General features: G+C 40.2%; 1 protein-coding gene across 1 annotated transcript; it reads right to left on the reverse strand.

Annotated features, from left to right (window-relative positions):
* Positions 1–2,324: 2,324 nt before the first annotated feature.
* SPACA1 (sperm acrosome associated 1) lies at positions 2,325–19,389 on the reverse strand. The gene is made up of 7 exons (XM_067294591.1): positions 19,257–19,389; positions 15,492–15,548; positions 12,018–12,119; positions 11,510–11,616; positions 10,772–10,907; positions 2,903–3,023; positions 2,325–2,607 (listed from the first exon to the last, which is right to left on the reverse strand). Exons 1-7 carry the CDS (start codon positions 19,387–19,389, stop codon positions 2,334–2,336), a joined length of 930 nt encoding a protein of 309 aa, XP_067150692.1. The 3' UTR covers positions 2,325–2,333.
* Positions 19,390–22,397: the final 3,008 nt, after the last annotated feature.

Genomic DNA, 22,397 nt, shown 5'->3' on the forward strand with positions numbered 1-22,397 from the left:
ACAGCCTGCTTATCCTATCTGTGGAGCAACAAGGCACTCTTGTGTTTCATGCTACAGCTTTTGCATCACATTTTCTAGGGATTTTTTTCTATTTTGTAGGAAGTTTTAAGATACAAAAGTTATTAAGAAAACAAAAAAAGCTGAAGATAATTGTATTTTACAAAATATAAGCTAACAAAGAGCAAAAACTCCTTGATCTACCATAAGGACCCCCACCCTTACCAGTACAGATTTAGTTCAGTCATTTCTGAATTTCATCTTCTGGACTAATCTGCTTGTGTATCTATCACATTCTGCTGGATTGCCAGAAGACCATGGAAATTTTACAAGTTCAAAATATCAACCTAAATATGACTGGGGATTCTTTGCAAATGTGATCAAAATATAAAATAGCTGTGTAATAGTACATCTTCACATCATTATGAAAATGAATAATCTAGTTCCCTCTCTCTTTCAATTATGCTATACCTAAGTTACAATATGAAAGCAGTAGTTCAGAAGTCACTGAGCTGGTGATAGCGTTTTTATACGTAATATAATTTCAGTGGGAACATTTTCCTGAGTAAAAACAACTGGTTTTGGTCTATTTTTAAGACTGCATCCCAGACCTAATCCCCGACTCACTACAAAATGCTGTCTTTGACTGCATGGGGTAAAAACTCACTCTGACTGTGTAAACTAGTTTTGCAAACAGCAACATTATTATTGTCTGCTCTTTCCTTCTCTATGCATTTTCTTCTTAATGTTGCAAGACTTTTAGGCTTGTCCATCAAATGATATAAAATGACATAGCCAATGACAGTGTTACCAAAAATATCATTTCCTTTTTAAAAAAGATATTTTTATACAATTAAGTACACGTCATTTTTAAATGTTTTATTTTCAAAAAAAATGTAAATGATCTTTTCACTAAACAGCAAACAAAATGATGTATCTATGAAAAATATGATAATGCTTTTTTAAGGATGTGCAGATGGTGCAGTTAGAACATCTGCAGCAATACAGGAACTGAAGAGAACAGAAATTCTTGGAGAGGATGAGTTACTACCTTCAATCTATTTTTTTACAATTTTTTGCAATGTTCTTTACTGAGAAGCATTCTCTACCCTGGAGTGCTTGATATTTGGCCCCTTTTCAGAGTTTCTATTATACACAAGAGAGAAAGTTAATCATAAAATCTATTAAAAATCTTAATCACTCCACAGTCAATTTTTCAACATGTCATCAGCTCAGCTTAATTTTTTTTATTTTCATCAAACAATATTTATTTACACAAACAGAAAGCATCTGTTCAGAAACAGAGTAATCACATAATGGAGAAGGTTTAGTGGTCAGCAAGGTTGGTCAGAAGTATGGAAGAACTTGTGGATGAAGAATTCTTAAGTAAGCTTGCACTTTTTGGTCTGCAAGCAAATTACCAGGGGAACATAATAGGCACCTAAAATTTTCAGCAGTGGCAGGAAGAGCATGGTGGGGAACAGCGGTTCACTGTCTTTTCAGAAAGAGGTGTGACAAATGAAGCTAGCAAGCAGTGGGTTCAAAAAGGACAACAGATATAGTTGTGCTGTGGAACTCCTTGTCATAGGATGTTGTAGATGACAGAAGTTTACATGGGTACAAGGGGACACTAAACAATTAATGGAAAAGAAGTCTATTCAAGATAGCTAACTGCTTAGAAATTGCAACAGACTTAAAAAATATGCAAGTGGCTGCAGGCTGGAAGAGTACATGGGGAAAACATCATACAAGCTTGTCTTGTTCTTGTACTCTTCCCTAGGCATCCTTTTTTGGCCACTGATATCAACAAACCTTTGGTTTGACCCAAAGGGGCTGCTCTTCTGTTCACGTATTTTGGTCCCTTTGTTGGTAAAAATGGTTACATGTGCAAATGTGCAAGTACAAATTTAATGAAACTTATGAAGTAACTTTTGATATCTTTCATATCATTATATACCCTGCCAGGTGTCAAGGAGAAACTGGATCATAGTGATGACATACTAGGTGCTGTGTTTGAAGATCAACAGTGAGATAAGGGGCACTTTACAAAGGATGGTCTTTGCCTAAACTATATGAAACCACCAACTTAGAGAATACATCATTTTCAAGATCCTCCCCAAAATCTGGTTCTGGTCCTCCAGTTCAGAGGTGCCCAGACCATGAAATTACCTGAAGAGTGATGTCCACCTTAAAAGAGAAGTATTTTTACCCATCTCATGTAAAGTTCAGCCATCCAAGCCATTGAGCGAACTATAAAAAGCACTTCTTAAAACCAGCATCTGAAGCATATTTAATATTTTTTTATATCATATATCTACGTAACCCAGTCTTTTTTCCTAATTCTCTTCATTCTGCCAGTCCTGGGTGGACTCCTGTACTTCATTCTCTGTGGGTGAGGGCTGTGGCACTTCTTGTGCTGTCTTTGGTTCAAATGGTGAGAACACTGTAGCTGACATTCCAGGTGCAGGGGTTCCACTTCCTCTCAAAGCCAATCCCGACCCTGAGAAGGGGGCTGCTTCTTCCACGTTTCTTTGTGAACCTTTTTTGGCCAGTTGTTTGTCTTTGCTGTCTTTCCCAAATTTTGATTCCCAAATATCCATTAAAGCAGCCCTGAAATGGAAATGAGAATTGAACAAAAATGTACATTTAAGTAGGTTTACATAGATTGCTTTGAATCACTCCCCTCCCATCTACAATCTTTATAGTTGCTTTGAAAAATACTTCTTTCCAATACAAAGTGGTTCTTTCCAATCTCAAGAAGCTTGTTCGTGTTTTCTCTACTGGCAACATAAATATCAAACCACAGAAAAATTAAATTAGTTCACCCCAAGTCATGTTTGTCACCAGTAATAACATATTTTGATCAAATAACACACAAAAATATAATTGTATGCTGCCCACCTACCGGTGAAGAATTATGAAGATTAATGCAAAGATCACACCAACAATCACAATGATTCCAGTTACCAGGGAAAAGATCAGAACTATATCTGTCCTTGTGTTCCTTGGTGGTCTTGTTTCCAGTTCTGAAGAAAAGAAATACATGGTCACTATTATGTTCAAATTTTCAAATGAGTCAGACATTTTATGGCATGAACAGAACTGAAAAGGAGCAGGGCGTGATTCTTTACTGTCTGGCATCTTTCATGACCATTAGGCTTTTACTAAATCAGCTAAGTCAGAATAATAACATTTTATACCTTCTTTGCAAAGGCACATGTGACCAGAGAAGAGGCAAGGAAATGGAGATCAAGACACGTGGAGTGGGATTCAACTCACTTAGCTTTAGATGTTTTACTATGTAGGCATCTGAGCTGGCTATCTTAGGTTCTCTCTATAAGCAAACATTGGAAAGAAACTGGCACTTCCAAGCTACACTCAGCTGACCTGGTTTAGATGTCCAGGATGAGGTGAATTGATCCTGTTCCACTGATGTATGGGGAGTCTGGACAGATAGCTCAGATGCGGACTGCTGGTTAAAAGAATTCCACTCTTACTGTCTAAGAAGACCTAGTGGTTTTAAATGGCAGACAGAAAGATCAGAGCTTTGAATGCCGAATGTTGGCAGGAAATAACTAGCCAAAATAATTGCAGCAGAAAAGGGCACTGCAATGCACATATATATACTAGTGAATCTCAATGCTAGCCATAGCAGAACAGCTCTCAGAGCTGTCTACAGCTATGCAACAAGGCCTGTAGTTCCTGAAGACTGACAAGAAAAAAAATTGGAGAGAGAAAAAAGTACCTATTTGGTACACGTTAAGAATGATTAATATAACAACAGTTTTGCTTTAGGAACTGTTGCAATATAAGATTTCAAGACATGCCCACATAAGGTATATGAATTATAGATAAACAGTAATTATGAGAAACTGTATGCCACTTGAGGCAGGCATGACTCCTTTGTTCTGTGCTGGGTACCAAGTGCTCCATCATCCAGGACTGACATACCAAGGTACCACCACAGTACAAAAGAATTCTAACAATCACAATTGTTGCAATAATGATAATAATTAAGATAAAAGACAGTATGCTAACAAAGGACTGGATTCAATGACTTAAGTGCTCCTTTTCAGTTCTCTGTTTCTACCTAGGTTTGTAGATCCTTTATTTAAAGTAAATAACCACCAAGCATGTAAAGGAGTTGTTCTGCATGGCCCAGAAATGCAGAACTTAGCTAAAAGCAGCTGGAAGAAACTGAGTGAAAAATGTAGCAAAGATATCAAGTAAAAGGTTTTTTTTTTAATATTGCAGCCTGTTAAACCTTGGAATGTTCATCTAAGGAAACTGATGGCCCTGACAATACTTAGGTCAGTTTATGTAACACTGGATATACCCGTCAGGAGATGACTAAAGAACAACACAAGAAGAGCGGAGAACACTTAAGATGGTCAACAAATTTCCTCCATCTGCTTTTTGACAATGGATAAAGAAATGCCTTGAAAGCAAACCCAGTCACCTTCTTCTGAAATTTAATTGAAATACTTGTTCAAGCATATTCAACCAAATCAATGAAATATCAGACAACTTTCCTTATCCCTCCAGCTTTGACAATTTTACACAAGCCAACCTTAATTTCTCTTTCATTTTCCCTCAACCACATATACTCTAAAACTATAAGGTGCTATCTGGTTGCTGACTGGTATGCAAAATTCTCGTTCTGTGTACCAGAATGACTGCAGGAAAACCACCTCTATTTCTATTTCATTTCTATTTCTATATAAGGTCTTGTTCCACTGTCATCACTGCAGTAACTAAGCAACTCTTCCACCACATCATTTGAGTTTCACTCTCCCACATCACGGAATTTTCATTTTGTTATTTTTAAACCACAGCTCATCCAAAGGATTCTCCTGATCTTTCTGCAAGATACAGGACAGGTAAGAATGGTTAACTGGCTGAAAATATCATACAAAATAAGTCTGAATACTGGGGTTTTCATACAATGTAGAGCTACCTGCTTTTAGACTAATTCACTTCACTGACTGGACTGTGCCCTCTTAGAATTATATGCAGTTGAGGGGAGTGGATATTAATTAAAATTACCTTTGATTTTGCAATTTCATTACAAATACATTAGTATTTTATTTTTCCCTTTGGCAAAATGTGAATTTAAAGCTCGAAGGGTACTTCTGCTTACAGGCTGTAACAGGAGTCTGCTGATGAGAAAAGTAAGTTTTATTTTATCCACTGTCGAAGTTTTCTTCCTGTGAAGGAAATTCTTCCAGCAGTCAAGAACTAGAACTGCCCAAGAGACAACCTGATAATACAGAGGGGATGCCTTCCAAGTAAACATGCATCTTTAAAATGCAAGTAGAGAAAAGTGGCTTCCCAATAAGCTGTTTTACAGTGATCAAAGACTGATTCATCAGGTGCACTTTTAAGTCCCTAACCACACTCCTAAAGTCCAGGCAACACTTCCAATTAGTCAGTAAGAATTTTTCTACAAACCAGAACATAGCTTAAAACATCTTCTGCTTACAGGTAAGATTTCAAAGAAGTATTTACACCAGCTTTTTTTAAAAGTCCACTTAGCTTAGTCAAAGAAGAAAAATACTTCCTTTCTGAAACATGCAAAGTCTAGTTCAATGGTTTTCAACTTGGAATCTACAGCCTACTGGGGGTGTGTGGGCTACTTCCTCAAAAAGAATGATGAAGAAAAGCAATCTCATATACGTTTCACAATTAGATTTTACGGAAATTCCTAAAATGGTGTGCACCTCTACTGAAAATTTTCTAGGTTTCTACAATTCAAAAAAAGATTGATAACATACCTGCTAGTTTCAAGCACATTGTCTACTGCTAATATATTTTTCAGGACTCTCCAACAGTACCGAAAGGTTGGCATTCTCACCATACCTGTTGATTATTTACATTCATCTTGACTAAAAAAGGAGTGCAACTTAAATGAAATGCAAGGGTAGGATTTAGCTCCAGAATGTGGGTACTTAAATTCTGCATCTAAACTATGGAGCTGAATTTTACTCCTCTGAGCAAGTCAGAACAAGGCAGGAAGGAAGGAAAAGAAGGGATGTCCAGATTTAGTACCTAGCTTGCATCAGGGCTTCCTGATTTGAGACTAGTCCTGTGGTCAGGAACATGCTGGTAATAGCTCATGGAGGTCTTTCCACCAGCTCCAAATGGTCCAAACACCATACAGTCCCTCCACCCAAGTCCCTTCCTGCTAAGACAATGGGGGGACAGCATGCTGGATTAGAGGAAACAAAAGTATCATTTGTATGCCCAGTACTAGATGCTAAGTAACTTGTCAGCTTTTTTATCTTTTGGCATCAGAACAATATATTTAGGCTGAGCCACCACGCAGGACCTGACTCAAGGAGCTTAGAAAGTTACTACTTTCTTATCTGGGCCAGAAGAGATTCAGCACATACCTCCCTCACACCAAGCATCAGAGCAGGATAGCTCTAAAAGAGAGAACACATACTCTTTGCTATGGTTCAGCCCAGCAAGTGTATTTCCATTGTATACCACAGAGTTTAACAATGCTCCTTTGGTTTCCATGCAGTGCAGTGTATCTCTGGACTGTCCTCTGTCTTCATGGAACCATCTCTTCTTTAATTTGTTTAAATCCAAATACATTCAGAAGCATCTGTTGCCACTGCTAGTATTTCCCTCCAGAAAATGTCAGCAATACAAATTCTGTCTCTGCATTCTATTCAGTCATTTCTTCACTAAGAAACAGACTCAATACTGAAAATTATATACGTCAAGAAACTGGAGCACCTGCTGTTCCTCACCACTTCTAGCAAAAGGAAACCCACTGCCTCTGCCAGCAGCACTGTTCCTCTTCATCCTCCTCTTTCCCTGGATTTTTCACTGAGTTGGAGTTCCTCCTAGACCATGATGTTGACTGTACATCTATAAGCAGACACTTGAACAATTGTTTACATGGTCCAGCAGCCAACAGGATTTTTTTCCACTTGTTTTCAGATCCAGATAGTATATATCAGTTTGGCAGAGGGGAATGAAATTCTGCCTCTGCAGGCTGTTTTTTTTTTTTTTAACTTTCCTTAATATAATGGTAATGCATAACTTTATGTTTTTCTTCCAGATTATCTCTAAGACTCTTCCTATGTATTAAAAATGTAGAGATATATGCAAATGTGAGAGCAAGATTATACTTATATACAGGCGCACACACACACACACAAACTCAGAGGAGGCCCAGACTGACATACTTGGGCACTGGGATTCCCCATTCATTACTGTGCAAATGCAAGGAGAAGATGGTAATGCGTATTAAGCATTTGCACAGTAACCTGTTACAGAGATGCAACTTTTACCTCTTAAGGAAGCTCTGGCACTGAAATCATCACCATGAAATGAACTGAAGAGAAATGGGTGCTAGAACGGCCTCTGAGACACCTGCTGCCTGGTGTCCACACAGGCACATTATTGCCTCCATCTCCTCCACAGAAGTGCCACTACGTGCATGCACTGTCTCACTCTTTCTCTTATGAGCACTGTGGAGTTTGGGGCACAGTCAGGATCCCACAAGGCTGACACCCTTCACAGATCACGATAAGGAAGATCATTCTCTACCCTCACACTACTCCCTTGCAAAAACCTCCCCCCCACAGGACTATTATTAGAAAATATAAATAAACTGCCTTCTGGCTCTGAAGCCGTCACAAAACGTCTAACAGCATAACAGGCAGGAGTGTGGAACAAGACCCTTTACTGTATCTCAGGGTAGTGATTTAGTAGGAAGAACATGCAGAAATTCCAGTTATTAAGAGATGGGATTTCCTTTGCAGAGATCACAGTAATTTTTGCTGAAGATAAAATACTTTTTTTTCTCTGTCAGCAGATTGCTGTGAAAGACAAAGAGTACCTGCCAGTCTGAATGGTTCTGAAAACAAAGCAAAGAGCCAAATTACTAAAGAGCATTAATTCATACAAAAAGGTCATTGCTATTGTTCAACGGAAGGTCACTGATAAGTGCAGTGATCAGTGGAATAAGGACATACGGAAGTTCTCAGTGGATAGTTATAAAATTAAGTCATACTAAGTTTTTCCACATGGAACATATATCCAAAATCCTGTGATGTTTTACCCGCCCTTTCGCAACATGTGTCCTCCCCTCCTCCCACCTCACAGACCTCAAAATCTGAACCAGAAAGTGTCATGCTATGTAATTTCCAGTGCCGGCTTTGAGGCCAGACTCTCAAATGGTGTGCTGCTATTGTTGCCCTGAACTGCCACAGAATCTGGCCCCTGCTGTTCTCACAGGTAAAACAACAGAGCATTGGAGAGAGGAGAGAGCACGAGACCAAAGTGAACACATTTGCTCCTTATTGGCTGCCTTGGTTATTTTTAGCTCTGCTGACCTCTTCAAGGCTTTTCTTCTAGGACAGTGACAAGAAGAAATGCTAGCCACTGAGCACAAGCATTTGCACTTCCTCTGCCCTGTCCTGTAGCTCTGGGACTAGCACAAAGAAATTCACCACTGTGGAATACCAAAGGGAATCTGAAAGGTCATGAGAAAGACAAAATACAAACTTAAGCTTATGGACTTGAGTGACTCAGACAGAAGGCTAGAATCATCTCAGTTGGAGAAAAAAAAAGTAATTTAGGAGCTAATAGACAGGCCTACTTTCTTCATAACTAAAACTGATTTGACAGTTCAACTAATTCAAATACTCTTCTCAAAGTCTGTATGAGACCTTCCCCTGGAGCCAGTTCTTGCCCATCCAACTCATACTGACCTGAAATCTTTGTGGTCAGTTTTGGACAAAGAAAAAAAAGCCAGTTCAGCCCTGTAGATTGCTTGAAAAATGAGTCTGATTTCTGATACTGATTTTGTGATTTTTCCCTTCTCTACACTTCAGGTTGCAGACCAGTTAATGGCAAATGAAGAGTTGTTCTCTGAACAAAAAGACTTAGAATTTCTGAAGTACATAGAAAAACCATCTTGCATGACAGGGCTAATAAGCCTACGTCTGAAATTCTTCAACCTCCATTTCAAAAAACCATTTAGTGAGGAACTGGAAAAGACAGCATTATATGGTAGAAAGAAACATTACCCCTTTCCAAAGTCTGAACAACAGTTCTTCAAACTCTGAGGCAGCTGCTAAGAAAATCTAAATCCACACACAAGGAATCTTGCCGCATACCTTGATGCTATCAAAGAGATCTTTCAAATTTGCTCCTGATTTTGTTGAAAAAGTAAATAGAGTATTCTGATCTCACTAGATTTCAGACCATCCACGGATAGGAAAACTGGATCTATATGATGAAAGTATTGGTACATTCTCTATCAAAACTTTTGCTGCTAACTTCTTTCTCCTAATTAAAATTTCGTAATTTTTAAAGTCCAAACAATGGCAGTCCTGGGAAAGCAAATCCCAGAAAGTCCTTTGGTTATGTGCACATCTCTCTCTAGACAAAGCTAAAGGAAGAAAACCTTGCACTAAGCATGACAACCCACTCCTTTTTTGAAGCTACTTAATAAACTTTAGAACTTGTCTTCTTCAAATTTCTGCATGGCCATAACCAATAGTCTCAGTCCCATAAGAAGTTCTCAGTGGCTGTGTCTGTTGGACAGGCTTCATCTGACTGCTTTTCACCAAAACTACTTAATCACAGTTTAAATATAAGTGTGCGAGTCGTCCTACTGATGACTCACCTGCTCAGGTCAATGGGACTATTTGCATGCTTAAACCTAAAACAGATTATGTGCTCTGCTAATGCAGGTCTCAGAAAGGAAACTTCCTCTTTGTACAAAAGGAAATGTATGGACTGAATAGTGGGAGAAGAAAAAAAAAAGAATATTAATTGATACAATCAAAGCTTTGGGTGTTTTGTGACTGCCAGATGGATTTGGAAAAGAAATAAACAAATTGCTGGTTACTGCACAATGGTAGAAAGGGCCTCAAGACAGACAGAAGAAATAGCCTATCTTATTAAAGAGAAAGAATAAAAGCAGGATTCTTAGGCCAGACTGTTTTACCCGAGTAAACATGGAGGGGAGAGATAGGGGTAGGAGGTCTCCCCAAGGACTTCTTTCTTTCTAGCCTGCTATGTTTTTTGCATAACAGCTGAATCCTCATTATTTCAGGGATAACTTTACATTTTGATGAGGAAGGTTTTTTTCACCCTTCCTCTGATTAGGAAAGCTACAGTTTCCACTGTCTATTCTCACGGTTTGAGTAAATCAGCCTACTGCTACCTTTTCTGATGAAGTGAGCAAAAAATCCCATTAGCAGAGGAGGAGAGAAAGATGTTACAAGGGAACTGTTTTATGACGTATTCTTTTCAATATAAATCTTCTCTAAATCCATTGTGCGTTAGCAAATTCTAGATGGCAGTTAAAAGAGAAACCTCAAAAGGCTGCTTTCTTGCTTCAGTACTGTAGGGGAAAGGAGTCTTAACTGCAGAACTGCCTGATGTACTGCTGCTTCTATGTAACCAATCATCTTTCCAACCTACTGAGACAAAAAGAAGTCTAGGCTGACCAACCTAGGTGCAGCAATAAATGAGCAGCTAAGAGGAGAACCTGCTTGTTTTATCTGGAATTTACAAAGCTAAAGAAAATACTCATTTCTACCACAAGAAGCCTCTTCATTCCCATTCTGTCATTTCCTTTTATCTCTCTCTTTTATTGGCCTGCATTTCATGACAGTCATTACCAGAGCACACAAGCTCCTGCCTACGTACTACTGGTGACATGCAATCTTATGAAGATCGAGTACTACGTAATGAACACAAGGCCATATCTTCTAGAACACTGCAAGTGTCCTTGTGAGCTTACCAGGTGTAGTGTAGACTGTGTATTTTACAGAGGCAATTACACTTCCCTTTTCTTGAGTTTCACACTGGAAAGTAATTGGATGGGTATCTCTGCGTACTTCCATAATAGCTGAATCATTGGGAAGAATGAGTGCTGGCTATCCATATTGAAAAGAAAAGAAAAGAAAAGAAAAGAAAAGAAAAGAAAAGAAAAGAAAAGAAAAGAGAAAAGAAAAGAAAAGAAAAGAAAAGAAAAGAAAAGAAAAGAAAAGAAAAGAAAAGATTTGTCTCTTTTCAAATAGATTTGCAAAGCAGAGTTGCATTGTGTTAGACATACAGAAAAGTGCTTATTTTATCCCAACAGTTTTCAACATGTCAAGACCCCTTGACCCCTGGGAAAAGTCCTGCCATCTCTTCAGCACCTCCTGTTTGAACAACTGTGAAAGGCAATGTGGTTGTGACTTACTGACATGTGTTCACTCATCAGTCACTATGCCAAATTTTTCTGAAATAAGAGCAAAGAAATATTGCTCTCTGAAATTATTCTTTCCCTTAAACAAAAAGGAAACTGAAGCTCCATAAATGTGCAAAGCCCTGTAAGTCTCTGTATTACCAACTTGCCAGCGAGAAATCAGGGCTTATTTGCATTATGACAGCAAAGGAAATAATCAGCCCAGAAGTCTGTACAAGCCAGTTGGAGCACATGGTAGACACATTCAGTATGTAGTTTTTCTGCGTAAAGAGGGGTTCAATTACTTACCTCATTTGGAATTAACATCTTCCAAACATATTTAAATCGATTTTCAGGAGATATAAAAATACAAGGCATCTTCACGCTGGCAGGGCTGTCAGAAATTGGTTCCCCCCCTATGGGAAGAATTTTTAATAGGTACATCATCAACTCTCTGAAACTACCTCTGTACAGACCATAAAGCTCATAATTCTTCAACTCGAAGAATGTTTCTTAGGAATCATCTTTTTTCCTTAAAATTACTTCAAATACTTTTTTGCTTGGACTAATATTTATAACTATATACATATCTACAAAATTGAAAAGAAGAACAGAAAAATGATACAGGGTCTTGAAATCAAACACATCAGTATAGAAATGAAATCTGAAATGTTCCTAGCATGCTTAATAGGGTAATTGGAGGGTAGAATGAAATGATTTCATTCTACTTCCAACACACGCACAAAGAATAAGGATGTTTTCTTTGAATCAACTTATTTGCTCTAGGTTCCTGTATCACAGTGTTCGACTTACTTACATCCACAGTCTACTTGCCCCCGGCACTCCTCCACACGGACAATACATTTTGTGTCAGTCCCAGGGCATCCATTGGTTAACAGAACTTCTCGAATGCCGATCCCTTTGGCAAAAAAAAAAAAAAAAAGATACCTTTCAATCAGCATTTCTTCATTTTCTTCCAACTCTGTTTTCACCTTCTCCTTCTTTGATGTGGATATTAATATGATGTATCTACCAAACACCAGGCAAAACAGACCTTTTCTGAGTGCTTGCTAAAGCTATCACATATTGTCATCTAAGATTTCAAGACAACATCTACTTCTGTCAGACTTTGCACCACAGGGAGACAGATCCTTAGAATCACTGGGCCACTATGCATCAGAAAAACAATTCAAAATAAATTCAAAATTTTTCTTACAGAAAAGGAATTCAAAATGAAACTGATGTACGTGCTGCAAAACAGTTAATTCACTTTAAATATCAAAGCATTCAGGCACCTGGCCTTTAAATGCTCAAATCAGATGGCACAGATATTACTGTACAGACTGCCACCTCAGTTTGCCTCCAGTCTTGTGATTGTCTAAGTGTCTTCAACTCCCACCAAGGTCATCAGAAACTGAAGGCACTAAAAAATTCCTGGGATTGGGACTGGAAAGTCTTGATTCACCCTACAGTAACTGACAATGAGAGACAAAGGAATATCATTAGCAAACTCCTAAATGAAGCCTTTTAGAGACCACACGGGGTGGTGGTCAGTAACGTGAAAGAGGCGAAAACTAGTGTTGACCATCAGGACTCCATCAGCAGTGTAGAGGGTTGTACTAAAGAACAGGAGATAGCCTATCATAAATACTTAAAGTTAAGGAAAATTTCCATACATTGTTCAGTTAAGTAAAAAGTATTCACTCTCATTATCAGGATTTCAATGGGAACATCCTCATTTTAACAATTACAAACAAATTCAAAACAAGCACTGTAATTGTTTTTGCCAAACAGTGTGTACACAGTTCACTGGAATGACATAGCATGCGGGGGAGGAAGGAATAATATGTTTAGGCCCAGTAAACACTGAAGATTTTGCTATTGTTCCAGAAGCATTTTCTTTACTAATAGGCATGGAGAGAGGAGAGTTAAACCCCCCTTGCACTATAACAATAAATGGGAAATTGATTTGTATACTGCATTTCTGATACATCTGTCTTCTTTAAATGTGCAGTATATAAACCAATGGATTTCAGAATCTTTTAGAGATGTCATATAACTCATGAAACAGTACTTCAAGTGACAGAGGGAGACAACACCACTTACTGGAACTGACACAAAACAAGGATCATTTTCCACTGCAGAGAATGTCTCATCTCATACTTGCACAGACAGAGGTGTAAATGGCAATGAACTGACACTTTTATGAAAGGCATTCTGCTTTCTTCGGTGCCATGTATTTTTTTAGACAACAAAAAAGGCAGGAAACCTATGAAAATCCAAAAGGCTGACTTGAGAAAATCTGGGTGCTGGGCTAAGTGTAGTCACATTCATGAGGAAAAAATCTCACCGTGTCTTAACTATGGGAATATTAAAATTGTGGAAGTATATCACATTCAAAGGGATGACTAAAAAAGCTCTGTTTGGGAGATCCGCAAATTCTGTCAGTACTCCTCTGCCTCTTCCTTTTGGGCAGCTTTTTTCTTTCATTCCCATGTTTGCTTTCTGCACCTCTTTTTCATAGCTGCCAATTCTGATTAATCTAATCTACTGGATCTTAACTTCAACAAGTCATACAAATTAACCTAACAGAAAAATGGCCACAATGCAGTACAGAGGCTTGTAAAATGGGCAGAAAATTATCCAAATGAAATTCACCCTGGAAAAACGTAAGTTAATAGATCTGGTGGGGGAAAAAAATCACAAAGAACTGAATACTTAGCAATAGGAAAACAACAGTTATGAGAGGAATCTAGAGGAAAGAGTGGACAAAAAAATTAGACCATGAAAAGACTAATGCAGAGTTTAGCCAGATATGACAAGGCATCATTAACAGCTGAGTATTTAGGCTTTAATGCCTTAATAAATTTGGAGTATGATTGGAAGAGCAATGGACTTGGGACACAGCATTACTGGGAAAAAAATCAAGAAAATGGAGTCAGTTCAGAAAGCAACAAATATAAAGGGGATAGATGAATCTAAGAAGGAATACGAAGGAGATAAACAGCTTACAGTTTTGCTGGGAGAACTAAGAGGCTACCTATCAGCCTTTCAACAGACAAACATGTAACAGCCAGGATTCAAATGACAGCTACAAATATTATCTGAACTCCAGATATGAGGTGATGCATTTTTCTTCTTTCTTTTAGCTTCCATTTCCTGATTCTTCACTAAGATGGTATACAATTTTCAGTATTAAAGGGCTTAAGTACTAAATCTGAGGGACCAAACATAAAACTGAGATAAAACTTAGTGAAATTCCCTGACAATACAGGGCATTTGAGAGAAGGTCTGCTAGTGAAAAGAAGCAGTAAGAAACAGTTTCTCAGTATCCAAAGAATGTGAGCATCAAAGCAGTGAGGATAAAAGAGATACATGGAATGGGAATCCTGACCATAAATAAGTATGATCATAAAAGAGTATGGTATGGCGATACTGACCATACAATCAGTTCTGAAGTTATGAAGTGAAGAAAAGGAAATAATAAAGTAGGTAAGAGCAAAAAAATCTCCCAACACCAGAACGTTCTAAGATGTGAAATAGTTTCCCTTAGGGAATCAAGGAGGTCCTATCATTGGAAATATGCAAAAGTGGCAGGAAAAAAAAAAAAGGCATACTTTAGAAAAGAATGTCAGGTTGATGGGGGCAAAAACTCATCTCTTTTTTTTCCTCTATGGTCTTATGAGAAGCAGAATTTGTTCAGAACAAATTTAATAGCATTTCTGATTCAAGACTGCTTCCTAAGCAACATAATTACAATCCCACTGCAATTCCTATCATCACCCTAAAAAGAGATGTCTTCTTAAGGCTCAACCCATTTTTCCTCTCTCCCTTCCCACTCCAGAATGATACCTCTCCTCTCCATTTCATGCTTTATAAATTATGTGGAATATAGAACAGGCTACTGCAGGCAAGCAATTTTTTGGCAATATTGTATGTGGGAAGACATCTGTGAGAAGCATCAGAAGATCTTTCATCTTCTGAACATCTCACAGATGTTCACAAATAGCGAAAATTGTTACTTTGGGGAAGGCAGCTCATGTGCCAATAAATGTAGGGAACTGGTTTAAAATAGGAGCTTGCAGGCTGTGAAATTAATAAAACAACAGATCTGACCTAAACTTCTAATGACAATCAGCTTGATTGTTTTTGTTAATTATAGTTATTGGCAATCGAAATCGATGAGAGGTGAACGAGGGCAAGCAAATTACAACTGCTAAATTGCTACAGTTAGCACTTTTTTTTCAAAAACAAATGACAATATGTTTTATTCATCTGCTTTGCTACTCACCACATGTAACTGTGCATACTCCAGATTCTACTTTCCTGGGCACGGTGGCATTCAGACCTGAACACAAAGTATAAAGTTACATTTCTAATAAAATGAAACCTGCTCATGGGGGTGGGTATGCCCAATTAATAGGAAAGTCACTCCTTGAACTTATTTCTACTTTTTAGTTGAAATATGAAATTTGCCAACATTTTTGCTTTCACTAGCTACAGCAGAAAAATAAGACATTTTTCAAAATTATATCATAAAATCCAGTGTGAACAGCATTCATATTTAAACCTTAAGATGATTCTTTAAGAGAAAGAAATGTATTTCTATTATAAATCAGCCTATTATGCCAAATTAGGTCACTGAATGCTCCGGAATGCAGTGTCTAGATTATATGCAAATTGTAGGTCTTCACTGAAAAGAGTTAAGAAAAATTTTCATTAAACAATATTCAGTTAATTCATTTCCTTGTTCTTTCTGGCTAACATAAGCCTTCCCACATGATTTTTTCCCCATCGCACTCCCAGGTCAGGTTTAGACAGCTAGCACAATGATGAGTCAACCAGGTACAATATTTTAATTAGGTACTGGGGTTTTAATCACTGTGATTGGGTTCCTTCCATTTTTTATGGTGCTTTGAGGTTATGGAATGGGTTTCACAGAATGTACAGAAGCAAAAGGTTCCCATCTCCATCTGGGATTCAAATCTGGATTATACATTTTATTTCTATTAGCATGCAATTTGAATGTTTGTTTATAAGGATACTGAGATACAGTAGCTGTTTCATAGCAAAAGTAACTTAGTGAAGTGTCTTTGGAAATAATTCATTAAGTAAGCAATAGGTCTTTTTAATTCTTCCAAAGGCAAACAGAAAAGACAAGTCATTATGACTGTTTTTACAAGTCTGCACTGGCGATCCAGCCTACTCAGATTATTTTTTTCTGATAACAAATACTTACCAATGTAAAGTTTGCTTTCATTGTCTCTCAGTTTTTTATATTCAAGATTTATGTTTACAAAATGTTATTTCTGTGCAGTAATGCAAGTTTATATATCACTTCTTGCTACTAAATCTCTATGTAACATTTACATTTTCACACACTATCCAAAACTTTAAATTTCTCAGGTTGAAAGGAATGGATCCATTTCTCTTGCAGTCAGTGATATACAAATATAAAACCTGTATTCCTCCACTACAGTGGCACATTGCATGCTTCACAATGATAAACTGATACTGAACTCTTTTTCCCAACATATAAATGAGCCATCAAAACCCTATTCTTCTGTTATCTCTAACTGTCTCTTTGGTTTTGACATTTATTTCAGCATATAAGCTGTGCTCATCAGAACAGTCTTTTAGCATATGCACAAAAATCCTTAGATAATAACTTAACTATTCAGTTGAATGCTAATGTAAGACTCCAGCCTTATCCAGTGCATAAGGAAAAAATGATTAAATTAAAACCCTATGAAAACAGAGACATCCTTTAAAATGCCTTGTGTATCATCAAACTCTATCTCAGATGAGCCTTACAAAATACCAACTTCTTTAGAAGACAGTTCTCACCATGGACATCCTATCACGTTTTCCTTAGCTTCTTTTAAATTAATGTGACAGTCACTCAACAGTCCTGTCTACCAACAGCTACCCCAGCATAGCAAAGAGAAAGAGGAGGAGGAGGAGGAGAATTTAAAGATCCTGTCTACAGTCTAAATACAATCATGTTTAAAAATGCCTGTATTCAGTTTGGCACAACATGAGTTGTGCTTGTTTGTGTGTGTGGAATAAATGTAAGCCTGTAAAAATGAATGGAAGGGAGGGCTAGGGCATTTTCAGATGGTGCAAATTCTTAACTCAATAGATTTCTGACAATTCATATCAGCCTAGGATAAGCCCCAAACTTCTACCCGGGAAAGTACACATTACTGTAATTCAATTTGGAGGTGACAAACTAAGCATAGCCATTGAAGGATGTTGTCGTTTCTGAAAGGAGAAGTTGCCATTTCCCATCCAGACACAAATTTAAAAAAAGATGATGATGACGAAAAAGCTTCAGAAACAATCAGAGACTCAAAACTTCAGATACTACTAACAAAAGGCAGAAGGACTTTGCTAACCAGTGAAAGCAAATTTCTCCTAATTATAGGGGAAGGTTCAGGATGCTTCCTGCTATAGCAGCATCACAGCGCACAACGTGAGCCTTTTGTCACAGATTCAGAATGATGATCTGACTGGAAGAGACAATAGCTCTGAGTAAAAGAGATACTGTATTTTCTAAGTAGGAATACTCCAAGTAAACCTTTAAACATATCCAAACATTAAAAGTCTGATTGCTTCTAACTTAACAAGTCAATCAGAAATCACTGATCCGGATTCCTGATTTAACTGAAATAAAAACAACAAAAAGAAACTGTAAAGGAAACAAGATCATACTCAGTGATAATTCCCTGGACAATACAGTATTTTTTATATTAATGTTATGAACCTTCCATAGTGATATTACAATACAAAGTTGCAGCTTCCTTTACTTGCATTCCCTCCCTATATTTTCAATGAACTAAAATTTTAAGAAAGCTTCCTGTAAGTAACTGCTGATCCTTCCACTTATGTAAGATGGCTGTTTCCACTTGCATCAGGTTCAGATAAAAATATAGTGTCAGCCCTATGCAAAGAGAATTATGTATACAGCTTCCATTAGCATTAATAGGAGTTATATATGTAAATCCCACACATGCTGAGATAAGAATGTGCTAAAGAACTGCATTTACATTCCTGTCAGAGGGTTGCAATTACTACCAGCACAGCAAAGGCAGCCTGTGTTCCTCTCTACATTTGGAAGCCTTGTAAGACCTATGTAGAACAGAAAATTTTTTCCATTATACACCATTTTAATTACAAGTCACGTCACAGAATGCATGCAGAATATTTTGATAAACTGTTACAGAACCCCTAAGAGTCTTACTCCAAATGTCAACAGGCAGCGTTCAAAGGCAGGTTTGTGAAGCCCAGGGGCATGTTAGACCTAACGTGAGTTAGGTCGTGTTGCCCTTGCTGAGCATTGTAGCTTAGTACTTATGGGGTCCCGGAGGTCAAAGGGAAATACCAGCACCATCCCGGCGTGGTTCCCAGGCTGGGGAGCTCAGGCCTGTGCGTATAACGCGGCCGTCAAGGGCAGCTGCCCGCGTTGGCCTTCAGCGGACAAGCCCCACAGTGACGGGGGCAGCAGGGACGTGCGGAGGGGGAGCAGCGTTACACACCGCCCAAAACAGTATGGCGAGGGGCAGCTAAGGGGGCCGCGGGGAGCTCATCCCACCTCTGAGGACGGGAGTCTCTCGGCCGGCTTTGCCGTTGGCCCCTCACGGGATGGGACCGCGCGGTTTCGCTGACAGAGGGGCTTGGCAGGCGCCCGGCTGCCCGGAGCCCATGCCCCGGCTCCCCGTGCCTGGCACCCATCTGGAGCTGTCCCCGTTTCCCCCTCCTCCCCCTCCCGCGGGGCCAAGGGGACGTTGCGTGCCTTAACAAATCGCTGAGCACACTCTTGACACCTTCCCACTGTCTGCATATGACACGAAGGAGAAATCGCTCCACGCGGGCGGTGACTCAGCCTCGCTCGCGCACCGCGGCTCCGGGCGGCCGGACCTCGCAGGGCCGCGCCGCGCCGCAGGGCCGCGGCCTCCCGCCGGCGCCCGAGCGGGGCGGGAGGCGGAAGGGGGCAGCAGTGCCGTCGGGGGGGAAGCGGTAACGGGCCCGGAGCGGCGGCCGCTGCCCTCCTCACCCGGCTCCGCTCGCCTCCCGTCGGGCTCCTCCGCCGCCGCCGAGTCCCCGCTGCCGTTGCCGCCGGCGCTGCCCGCGGCCGCCGCGGCCAGCAGCGCCAGGAGCAGGGCGAGGCGCCCCGCCCGCCGCCCCATGGCCGCCGCGCTCCGGGCCCGCCGCCCCCTCGCACCTCCCGCCCGGCAACGGCCGGCGCGTCACAACGGGCGCGGCGCGGCCTCCCCCGGTGCGGCCCGGCCCCGTGCGGCCTCCCCCGGCCCGGCCGCCGGTCGTGACGGACACGCCGCGTTGGTGCCGGGGGCCCGTTTCCTCACGACGCGGGCCGCAGGCTTTTGTAGCGGCCGGGGGGCTGGTTGCCTCCTGGAGACGGCCCTGAGTAACAGCCCTCGCGTTTGCAGCTGGAGCTTCCAGCTCTTCCCCAAAGAGGCAGATTTGGGGTCAGAACTTTGCGGTGGGCTCCTGTTTCCTAAAACATTATCTCCTGGTGTCCGCAGTAACTTTCAGCCCCCGATGCTCCAGCACGCTCCGGGTGGGAAACTGGCAATTCCGCAGTGGCCGCAGTGGTGACGGAGGGAAGCCTGGTCGGCAGGGGCAGAACGCAGCGGCTGGCCTAGGAGCGGGCTGCGAACGGGAGCAGCCCCAAGACCAGCCTTTGCGAGCGGCGCTCCCACGTTTTACCTAGGGTCCATTTTATAGTCTCTGCTTTGATGTTCAGAAAGCCTCCGCAGGGATGTCTCAAGCTATCTGGAAAAGAGCTTGTTTCTTAGTAAGCATGACTTCCATCAGCAATCGCGTTTCCCCAGAATAAAGAAACTCAGCCGACAGGGGGTTGCTTGTGAGCACAGGAATTGGGCCTGGGCTGCATGAAATTCGCTTTTATAGGAGTTGAAAATGAGCAGAGGCTTCACTGCATTGGAGGCTACCTGTGTATCTTATCTCTTTGACTTAGCCTTTCCTTGATAATTTCTTCCCAAGGCACCTGCTCTCACATGTGCAAAAGCAAACATGGAAGAAAATTCCTCCAACTGATCAAGCTGTTTATCCTACACATAAGAGAGGGATTTTTGCTTTTATAAAATACTTGAGAGGCTCTCAGATGTTGCACCATTGGAGGCAGAGGAAGAGGAAGTTGGAGAAGTGGGAGAATACTATTTGATGGGTAATGAATCATTGCTTATTCAATCAAGTTCATGAAGCTGTCAAAGTTGATATTGTCAAAGTAATAATGATGTCCTTAATAATATATCCTATTTCTATGTCTTCAGGACCCAAAGTCATCTAACACTGGAAAAAAGTCAATATTGAAGAAAAACAGCCCTCTCAAGGAGGAAAAAGCTGACCAAATAGGTTAAGTCCAAGTCTATATTTTAGTTTTTCTTTCATCAAGATATTTTCAATGCACTTTCATACATATGTGTGTGCACATGTAATATGTACCTATGCATTCACACACATAGATGTATATGTTGTGCCACTAAAATATGGCTGCCTCTGATGGGATACAGGAGACAACTAGTATAAAGCAAAGGTGGATAGTTTCCAGGAAGAGCGGGAGAGAATACTGCTCTGGAAGAGAGAGATTTTTACCATCTCCACAGAATAAGCAGGAACTCAGCTTTTTTTAGGCAGGGACCTAGTAAATAGCTGTATGACATTTTGTGTATTTTCTCAGCATTGTAATTATAATAATGTTTCTCACTTATTTCTGGTGTCTGTCACATTCCTTCCATGTACTTTGTATGTATTGAGTCTCCATCTGTTTCTCCATCATTCTGCCTTCTACCTTCTCTCCAGGTTATCTCTTTTTTCTTCTAACCTTTCTTATTTTTCTGTTCTAAAAAAATGGGATAACATTAGCAACTGCAGTGGGCAAGATCCTGTCTTTTGTCTCCCGCTTGACTCATGCTGTGAAGTGGCTCTGTGGAGCAGCAGAGAACTCCCAAGTAGGCAGAGCTGTTACACCTACTTCTGTTGCTCTCACAGCTGGCTGTGCCACAGGCTGCCCAGAGAAAAGCCTGGCAAACACACAGCTTGGAAAGAGCTTGCAGCTGCCTGTTCATCTCCCCAGCCTCAGGACAGCCATAAAGTGTTTCTGCAGTGGGAGTGTGTGTTTGGAACCTTTCTTCCAGGCTGCTCCTTTTCTCTCCTCTCTTGGCATCATCTCCCACACAATCATTTTCCTCAGCCATTTACAGGAAGAACAGTCTGCCTGGACTTGTAGCCAGTATCACTCCCATCCCTGGAGTCAGAGCAGTGGGCAGAGTCACAGTACTCCTTAGAATTACCCATATGTGAAGCTGGGAGTGAGGGATGCAGCTAGGAACAGCAGATAGACCTGAAGTGTTACAAACACCTGGAGTAGGATTAGCTCTCTAGTCTGCCTTCAGGCTGTGTGGGATGTGGACTTTCAATTTAGCCATATAATGCAACATTGTTTTGTGCTGACTTTATTAGTCTGGTTGCTAGTTAATAGACCAAATAATGCCATTACCACAATGCCAAAAACAATTTGTACTTTAACATCAATTCATTCTCTTAAAGAACATGGCCAGAATAGATGCACTATAATTTTCTGAGTTAATAACTGTGCTGGTGAAAGGTTCAAATGGCATGCAACCAAATGATATACAACACTTAGAGTGAGCAAGAGTAACCTTGTCTCTTTTATTCACAATGATAATCTAGCTTGTTAAAGATGTAAGGAAGATGTCTGGTACTTTTGGAAAATAGGAGTTCCATGCAGTGTTGTTTTCTGTGACAACTCTTATGGTCAACAGAATTTCTTTATTCTCTGTGCATGAGCCAGTGAATAATTCTCTAAGAAATATCTCATTGAAACTCCCTGCAGCAGGAGCTCATGTCCTAAGGTCACCACACCTGTAGTGGTCAAGGGGAGGTGGGCAACAGCACTGAAAAATGCCTCCTCTTCTTTTATTCCTATGCACAGATAATGGCATGCTTCTTCCACTGGGTAAGAATTGTTGCCATAGTAATGTTTCCAGCACTCTTTTGGATCAATAGCAGAGCAGAGGGTTTTCAGGTATTTTTGTTGTTTGCAAGCCTGCAGTCATACCCCAAATATATTTCTATTTCCCTCTGTAAAATAAGTTAATTCAAAGATCTTCTAGCACTGTGCAATTCTGTG

Source organism: Apteryx mantelli, chromosome 3 (genome assembly GCF_036417845.1).
Source record: "Apteryx mantelli isolate bAptMan1 chromosome 3, bAptMan1.hap1, whole genome shotgun sequence".
NCBI lineage: Eukaryota > Metazoa > Chordata > Aves > Apterygiformes > Apterygidae > Apteryx > Apteryx mantelli.

What these genes read in the sequence shown, in the direction of transcription:
- SPACA1 (XM_067294591.1), bottom strand. Translation starts at nt 19,389, where the DNA reads ATGGGGCGGCGGGCGGGGCGCCTCGCCCTGCTCCTGGCGCTGCTGGCC. An exon ending in GGGGCAAGTAGACTGTGGAT is followed by an intron (nt 11,617 to 12,017) that starts GTAAGTAAGTCG and finishes TTCTTCCCATAG; the next exon opens with GGGGGGAACCAATTTCTGAC. An exon ending in CACAGTCTACACTACACCTG is followed by an intron (nt 3,024 to 10,771) that starts GTAAGCTCACAA and finishes TCTTTTCTTCAG; the next exon opens with AACTGGAAACAAGACCACCA.